This window comes from Eurypyga helias, unplaced genomic scaffold (genome assembly GCF_000690775.1).
Source record: "Eurypyga helias isolate BGI_N326 unplaced genomic scaffold, ASM69077v1 scaffold14021, whole genome shotgun sequence".
In the NCBI taxonomy this organism is placed as follows: domain Eukaryota; kingdom Metazoa; phylum Chordata; class Aves; order Eurypygiformes; family Eurypygidae; genus Eurypyga; species Eurypyga helias.
This window is the reverse complement of record NW_010231762.1, coordinates 171,743-180,929: the sequence shown is the minus strand read 5'-3', so window position 1 is coordinate 180,929 and position 9,187 is coordinate 171,743. Positions and strand designations below refer to the sequence as shown.

The 9,187-nt window shown below is 40.4% G+C and overlaps 1 protein-coding gene across 1 annotated transcript in view; it reads right to left on the bottom strand.

Annotated features, from left to right (window-relative positions):
• LOC104516772 (disco-interacting protein 2 homolog C-like) overlaps positions 1 to 9,187 on the bottom strand; it is a 141,464-nt gene that overhangs the window by 30,398 nt on the left and 101,879 nt on the right. The window contains 2 exon segments of the mRNA XM_010161211.1: positions 5,443 to 5,613; positions 6,544 to 6,712. Of these exon segments, the coding sequence (XP_010159513.1) occupies positions 5,443 to 5,613; positions 6,544 to 6,712 (340 nt within the window).

The window sequence follows — 9,187 nt, the reverse complement described above, 5'->3', positions numbered from 1 at the left end:
ACTCTTTCCAGAGTTATCCCTTACTACTTTTAATACGGAAGATCCTCAGAAAGTGTGATCTATCACTGAGTAAAAAGAAACATTAACTTGAAGCCCTGAATTTACTAACAAAGTTTCTTTTGCTGGACAGTGAGGGAGGGATTCATTTCACAGAACTTCAGCCATCAAAGAAGAAAGTGTGCAGTGTAAGATAGGAAGTATCTCCTGATGGTGATGAATCCCACCCCAAGATGGGCACCCGAGATAGGCTGAATGGACTTCTCTCTTGAAGTATTTCTTTGATTCTATTGACTAAAGATGGGTATTAGATAGGTCACTTAACTTACTGCCTCACTTAGATGTGACATAGAAGAAGCAAGATGAATCCTGCTCTCCTGCCCTAACTTGGGCAGATTTGTTAGTACATTTTTTTAGGGTTAACTAAGGAAAATTAATAACTTCTAGAAGTTTTTCCTCAACTGAAATTGAGTAGCAGGTTGAATAAAATGAAAATATTTATTTCAAGTGTTTAAATGGAAATTAGCTAAAATTCTAGAGAACCATCTGTGCTGCTGTAAGAAACAGACTATTTTTCATATCTATTTTTCTCTCTCTCTTGACAATGCTAAGATGCTAGTTAATGAGAATAAAAATATGCTGGGTGCAATCTTTTCACCTCAGAAATCCCTGGACCATTATCTATGACTAAGCCACCATAAAAGGTCAGATATTAATGGTATATAAGTGCCTAAAGATGAAGAGAATTAGTTATTTTCAAAAGCACACCTCTAAAAGTCTAGTCCAAAATGACTATGTCAAAAGAAACATAGTAAATCTGCTCTAAATTTGACAGGAAATTAATAGAAATGACAATGCATTAGTCTATCAGTGATCTTAATCCTGAAATTAAGATAATTTGGTAGATTAAGACTCTTTTGTATGAAAGGGATTATCACAACGCTTCCTCTTTTGAAGTAATCTTTAATAAAAGGTCAAATTCTGTTATGAAGTTTTTATACATACACAGACACACACACACACATACATGTACATACAAACATGCACATACTTCTCTATTTGGAGGGGTGAAAACCAGTAAAAGCTGTTTTGAAAAATTAGGATACATTCTCTTTGAAACACCTGAGTCTTAAACTTGTCCAAAAAATTGGACATGAAGTGAAGAAGGTATCAAAGATCACATCCAAGTTGCGTTAGAGGCAGCCCATAGAGGAGAAAGCCTGGATAGTCTTTTTCCTGGTAAGGGCCAACAGCCGAATATTGAGATAAGTTTAGAAAAGTGATTAGTAGATACATATTTCAGAATAGGCTGGATCACAGTTATCGCTGTAGAAGACTGTATTCCAGGAAACCCATGCTGATCTGATGGATGACACAACTTGGAAGAAAAAAAGAAAAGGCAGATGCTATCGACTCAAACATCTTCAAAAGTATTTTTATGCAGTATGAAAAATCCAGAAATCATGACCCATTTTTGGAATGTACTGGAGACAATGCTAATTTCAGGAACGTTGTTGATGAAGGATTAAAATTAATTCTGTTCCTCAGCCCAGAAAACAGAATAGCCCACAAGCTATTCTGGAATATCACTAGCCATAAACTTCCAGACAGTTTGGAAAGAGCATTTAGTCTAAATCAGTATCCAGTCTTTGGCAGTGTCTACTACCAGATGCTTCAAAAGACACAATCCTGAGTCTTTACATCCTCTACCAAAATGACATGTTTTGTGGTGATGCCTTTATGTAATGTCTTTAGTAATTTTTCAAACGCTCTTAAAACTTGCCAAGCTACCCTCGGATTAAATGCTTCAAAAACCATTCCACTTGGAAGGGTAACGTTACTAAATATAGCCTGTCTTGAAACGGCTTTTCTTCATTCCAGCCACACCACTCTTCAGACAAAAGAATGGTTTTTAGTCTGTCCTATGGACTGAGATGCAACGTCTTGGTGGAGCTCAATGAAGCCTGACACTAAGCTGTATGATCAGCCGGGCTGTTATCACCTCCCTCAAGGCTCTCGTTCTGTGCCGTTCTTAAATTCACAGTCAGTATCAGTAATAATATTCCTTCAGAGACTTATCCACTTTCACATTCTGAGTCAATAACTCTTTGAAGAATTTCTGTAAAGAAACATCTAAGAAGCAAACCAGCTAAGGAGTTAAGGCCATCAAAAGGCAGATACACGTACCAGCCTAACTCCATGCTGATTAGGACTTCCCGTTTCTCTGAGCGTATTCAGCCTTCCTGCACGTCTGTAGTGGGCTGACCCAGACAGCAGCTAATTACCCACCCCGCCGCTCGCTCACTGCCCTCCCAGCGGGACAGGGAAGAGCACAGGAAGAGTAAAACAGAAAGCCCATGGGTCAAGACGAAGACAGTTTAATGAGTGAAGAGAAAAAAAGACCAAGTGATGCAAAAGCAATCACTCACCACCTCCCACAAAGCAGAATGATGCCCAGCCAGGCTTTGAGCAAGGGCTGCTTTGGAAGACCAACCTCCCTGTTCTAATGCTGTGCATGACATTACATGGTATGGGATACCCCAGGTCAGCTTGAGACAGCTTTCCTGGCTGTGTCCCCTTCCAGCCTCTTGCTCTCCCCCAGCCTACTCCCTGGGGGCAGTGAGGGAGTGGTGCGGTGGGCAGAGTGAGAAACAGGGAAGCCTTGATGCTGTGCAGCACTGCTCAGCAGCAGCCAAACCACTGGTGTACTATCAACGCTGTTTCAGTCACAAATCCAAAACCTCCACAGAGGCTGCTATGAAAAGAGTTAACTCCATCCCAGGCAGGCCCAGTACAGTATTACCTCCAACGAGGCAAACTTGGTCACTGAATCTGGCTTACTGCTGCTTAGTGTCATTCCCTGGTTTTATTATTTGTCCTGAACAAATGACTTATCTCGTAAGTGAAGCAGCCACCACAAACAGTCCAGAGATCACTGCAAGCCTGAAACGGAAATTTTCATTAGTGGCAAGCAATCTTCTGCAGCTAATTTGTCCTTGTTATGTGCCTACAGCATCCTTCATGTCTGGTCACTCCATGGACCAGGAGCCAGAGAAGTTCAGTTATTTTTCACAAGTAGCTCCATCACAGCTGCATGGGGGAGCGGATGGGCCCCATCCTGATCTGTTGGCAAAGTCAGAGCATTTGGCCATGAAGCTATGCCATGACTTCCACTTCCCTGTAAAAGACATCCCATGCGCACTTCAAAATGGTTAAAGATTCCGAAGTAAACTAGAAACCTGTTTTTTCTAACTAACTCTTTCTCTTCCGTTTTCTCTTTCTACTGGACAGAAAGTAGTGTCCCTGTCCCAAGTGTTTAGGCTTGGTCGGGCTGCTGACTGGGAAAGCACTCCCAGACTGTATCTGCTAACTGGCCTGAACTGGTAACTTCCAAATTGTGCTGTCTCAGGTGGGAGTTCATAAAGATTTCCTAGTCTGAGTTGTCTTCTCTGCCTTGTCATCACCCAGGACTCTAGATAGGCAGGAGAAAATGAAGAGGCCTGTATTCTTGCAAAGAAACATTCAGTAGAAGAGATTTGAAAACCTCAGTCAATACGTTCGGTATCAAATCCAGGACAGAAATATGGAGGAAGATGGTGTTCGAGTTCACAGATGTTTCTAACCTACAAGATGTATTTTTCTCTCAAGATGATTTAGTAAGTTTTATTAGGGTAAAACTGTTTTGAAAGATTCAAGTGCTGCTTTTGAGATTACAGGAGATTTTCTTAAACTTTTATTCCTGGAGAATATTAATGGCAGCAATTACAGAAAGTCAAACTAAAGAGCATTACCTCTGGGACACAGAGTGACTTTTAACCCTGGTCAGCTTTGCCTTTCAGATGGTTGATACTAATAATTCAAGTCACCCTGGGCTAAAGCTATATGCTGCTGGTAGTCAGAGATAAAGCAAGTACTGGAGATGTGGCATACCTCCCTGTTCATACTCTGGTAACATGCTGAACTACAAGGTCACTTTTAGCCCAGGTCTGATGAAAGCCAGTATTCTTCAGTGTCGTTGAACAGGGCAAGAGGCTCTGACAAACAAAACACACAGACACATTGGTCTGAGCTGAACCCATAACCTGTATTTGTCAGATTTTTTGGATACAATAAAAAATCTTCACATTTACAATCATGAAAAGCATAGCAAATGCCTTCCTTGCAGTGTCACTGAGGAGATCTGTTCTGGCTTCCACACCTAAGAAATTATGCATGTTACATGCATGAGAAATCCTTTAATGGAAGCTAGGGGTTACTGCGAGATTTGGAATATGGGATGGACCATATGGAGTACAGGCAAGTTCTGCTGGGGAGACAGTGACTTTGAAGAGGTCAGAGACATATGATAGGTAACCAGATTGGTATGGAACTTCCCAGCCAATGCAGCTGCCAGTGCAGAAGAGGATTCTTGTATTATTTAAAAGGATCATTATGTCAGAAATCATACTACATCTGAGTAGGACACCTGTGGCATTATTACAGGTATAATGTGTGAAGTTCTGATACCAGATTTGGAAGGACAGAAAGAGATCAGGAGTCATAAAAATGAGACACAGATCAGGAAAGCATATCTTAAGATCCTTTATCTATTCACCAAAGACTAAGATGTGTATTACAGTCATGATCGAAATGAGATTCTTTATTCTAGATGAGAAAAATGGAATAAAATAAAAAATGGCTGAATCTAATGCCAGATGAATTTAATCAAGAAAGAAGGCAAAATTAATTAAAAATTGAACACCTTATAAAAAGGAAAGTTACGTTTCATCACTCAAAGTCCTGAAAGATAAAGTAATATACTCTAGATCAGCCTAAAACTATTTGCTTGGTGTAGCTATCACTGGTGAAAAACTAGAGGTTATTCAGAAATTCAGACCACACAGCTACAGTGCTCCATCTGTCCCTAAAATTATGACTCAATAAAGATTCCTGGAAAACACAAGTCAAATCCTACATTATCCCTGGGTACTTTCTTCTGATTAGTGGATCAAAACAGAGCGGAAGAGGTGTAGCAAAATGATTTTTCATTATAAGCAAGAAAATGTGTGCAGAAAATATCTAGTTAATTAAGTATGGGTTGGAATTACTTTATAAACAGAAGCAATCCATTTTGTAACATACTAAAGTAAGCACTTGGAAACGGATTTTACATCACGTGACTAAGTACGATTTTTAGAGTAAAGAGTACGCATTCTGTCAGTTACATGAGCTTTTCTGAATTACTGTATTCATGGGCAAAATACATGCTATGATTGCAACATGAGAGGGATGAATAGTTGACAAAGTAAAGGAAATCTATTACCTGTATATGCAAGGACATTAAGTACCACATGCACTTTCTTAATACGACTATAACCAAGCAGCCAAAGGATATATAATGAACGCTTATTTAATGAAAAGCATTTTCTTAAAACAACTTTGAGCTTAAGGAGTGAAAAATCTTACCTGCAAACATATTGCCAGGTTAACTCTACAGCCAAGTGATGTGCTGACAGCCCGCGGATGGAGACCAAGGTCTTTAAATAATTTTGAAAATGACTGAGTAAGAGCTATCCGAGGTCGTTCTTCAGCCACCACTACACATGTCCGTACACGCGACAGGTCCAGGCCCCTCGCCTACGAAGAAGGTAAAATGTAACAAAGGCCACAAATGAAATGAATGACTTAATGAAAAACAGTCAGTAGTACATAAGTGCAGTATGTAGGTGTTACGATTCAAGAGGAATTGCGGAACACAGGCTACGGTGCCAGTATCATTCCCATCTTTCCTGAAGGCCAGATGACAGTCTAAGAGCTGTAGAAAAGCAGACATTACTTATTGTCATCTTGACATTAGAACGTAGGAAGAGATGGGTATGCTTATTCTGAAGGAAGGGAATGGTATTCCCAACATTAGTTCATAAAGCCAGTGAATAACAGCAAACAGGAAGCAGTGTCTAGCCTTGGAAAAACTAATTAGGAAACTATCAAGCGAGGATGACATCATCAGTATCCCAAGATCTAATATATTTCAGTAGCAAACTGGAAATTCTAAATGATTTCAGAAATGTGACTGGCTATACCTGGCTTTTAATTCTGGAGGGAAAAAAAGAAGATACCCCCCCTGCAATATAATGAGGACACTCCAGTTAAAACAATACAGTACTTCAAAGTCTGTGATCATTTAACTACAGAGGCCAAAACCAAACTAGTACTTTGAACAATCAGGGAATTCATAAAACATAACACACAGTGTAATAGTCCTCGGGCCTCTTGGACACCTCTGTTTTCCAACACTTGCTATCAACACAGGCTGCAACACAGATCAGAAAGCTTAGGTAAATAAAAGCCATTCCTTGATGTTTAAAAGCCTTGTGATCTGAAGAGAATGAGTAATATTCATATATAGCCTTTGGCAAGGAATAACTCGGGTTCTGTGGAAGCTGCCTTTGCCCTCTGACGATTCTCTCCTCGCTGCAGACATTTAGCACGGCCATTGACGGCAGGGAAGGCTCTCGCACACCACCGCGCAGGCGACAGGTGGTGCAGGAGGGCAGAATTACTCACCTTCAGCGACTCTGTTTGCGAACCGAGTCCCTTAGTACAAAGCTCCATGACCGAATAGGAACAAAAAGTGTCTCTCACTTTGTACTGACTCACGGCAAGCAGCCACAGAGCAGGGTTGGTCTCCAGTTCTGAGGGAGGAATCAAAATAGACTGGTGTCCTGAATAAACGCTGTAAAGACACAAGATACATTAACGCACGCTAAACGCCTGTGTCTGCAGATGTTTACAAGATAGGGGGTAACAGAATATAAAGCTTATGACAGCACTGAATGGACCATATAATGCCTTACAGTGCTCTACAGATCCAGTAGTTTAACACAAAATTTAATTCTGGTTTTTGCTATCCCTGCAGAGTCTGTGAGGAATCATGAGGACAGCAGGCAGAACATGCTCCTATAATACTAATCTACTCAAAATGAACTTTGCTGTTAGAACTGTACCAAAGACAGCAAAATAGCTGGGTTATTAATGGTGCTAATAAACAGTATTATAGTATCAACAAGAATTATGTGTTGCTGACAAATAATTAAGATTGAGCAATTACCATTTTAAAATACCTTGATTAAAAGAGTACTTGATTGCTTAATATGGAAATAACCTCTCTCCTACCGAGGCAAGCAAGAGGTTTGCAATCTTTTGCAAGGGAGTAAATTTGGCCCCAATTTAACAAACCTTGTGGCTTTAAATTTCTTCTGAGAAGCTTTATGAACATTTAAACCCCAAATATACTACATCTCTCATTTATTTGATACCCAGTGAGCATATGCATTGAGAAAAGACACTTAACCAGTGTCCCTGAAGGAAACAATTATGTCACAGCTCAATTCTCTGGTACCCAAGATTCTCCCCAAGGGAAAAAAATATTCCCAATTTGATGTCTTTACTTCCCATGGGTCCTATGTTGTTCACTCATCTCACTCAGGCAGATTCACCAGCAATTTTACAGTCCCCCTCACATCTTAATTTGTGATCTGTAGATACTGCAAATCAGAATGGTCATAGCATAAAACCTCCAAATCACAGAAGTTCTGAGAAAGGACCATAAAGCCCCAGAGATTTATGATGCACTTGAGAGAAATTCATTTGTGACTTGAAAACTTGAAATGCCAGTTTGGTAAAGTAAAGCTGATGTTTTCAAATCCAAGTACCTGACGTAAGACATGAAATGGAACTTATTTTCAGGAATATGAGCATCTCTGTAACATTTGACATTAGGAAGAAGTTACACCCCTCTGCAGTTCTTGAAGATGGGGTGCTCACACAGCTTCCCTCCTTGGTGAGTGAGTGCCCCCACTCCCCCCAAACCCAGATGAGAGTGAGTTCAAAAGCTGTGCAGTTCAGTACCAGGTTTGTGTGACCTGGATGTCTTTATGTGGTATGATAAAGGCATAAAGGGTGCTCAAGTCCAGTCAAAAATGGCAGTTAATAATCTAAATAGTTCAGGTCTCTGCTGGAGTATGAGCCAGAGGATGTCACGGAATATGTATGAACCACAGTTCAAATGATTTCATTTATCACCCAGTAAAAACTTTATCTTTGACTGCTTGTCCACATTTACGCCACTCTTGATGATTCATGACCAGTGACTTGCCATGAAGCGATGTGTTCTCGGCTACAGCTGACGTAACGACTGAAGCACAGGACGGTCAAATGAAGCATTATGCTTTTATGTTGCTTTTATGGAATCAGAATAAAGCATGACTGAACCTTGAGCATGTGCTTCATAAATATGTGAAAAAAGATATTGGCAAAGGTAACCAAGTTTGAAAGGAGTATGGCCTCAGGTCAAGTGACAGATCAAACCCAGCTAGGGAGTAGTAACACTTTTTACTATAAATATTACTTCACACTCTCAGCCAATTCCATTAAGTTTTTCAGAGAAGACCAAAAGGACTTAGTTCTTCTCAAATCTTAGGTTAGAGCTCCACAGACAATCAAGGTGTGTGATCTGTCTGGTAAATAAATAATTCTTACAAACCGGAAGCTGTAACCACTCGAGTAAGAAGAACGTGGGATGGGATCAAATCTGTATGCACACAGTATACAGAGATTCAGCACCAAGCCCTCCACCCCGTCCCTGAATGTTCATGCAACCAATATCAGGAGAAAAAAAATCTGCACAATAATAAACAAGCTGCCAGAGGGTTCAATGTGAGAGGATTGTTACTCAGAATCACATTAAGATCCCTGAGGTGATGCTTACTCAACGGGGCGGAACATCCCAAAATAAAAGTAAAATGAAAAGAACGAACTTTACCCCTGTACCGAAAAGTGCCCGAACAAACTCCACAGTAACAAGGGAGGAAAAAGCTGCAATGCTTTCAGCAGCACAGAAAATTGATTCCAAGCGCACTTGACCGGGAAACAGTAAAAAATGGTAGAATTTAGGAATACTAATTTACACCAAAGACCAATCTTTCCCCTCCTCTGCAGCACTAACAACTGGGGTGAACTGTCTCCCTCTCCTGATCAGCTTACGTGGACAAGTAAGAAAGGGAACTTCTGTTTGCACTTAACTGAGGGCCATGCAGCAAAGCATGAGGATTTGGATGCAAAATAACCTCATCTTCTCCAGACTGAGGGAAACACTCACTCTTATGATCAGACTTTGACAAAAAAAACCATCAGTGACAGAAATAAACGA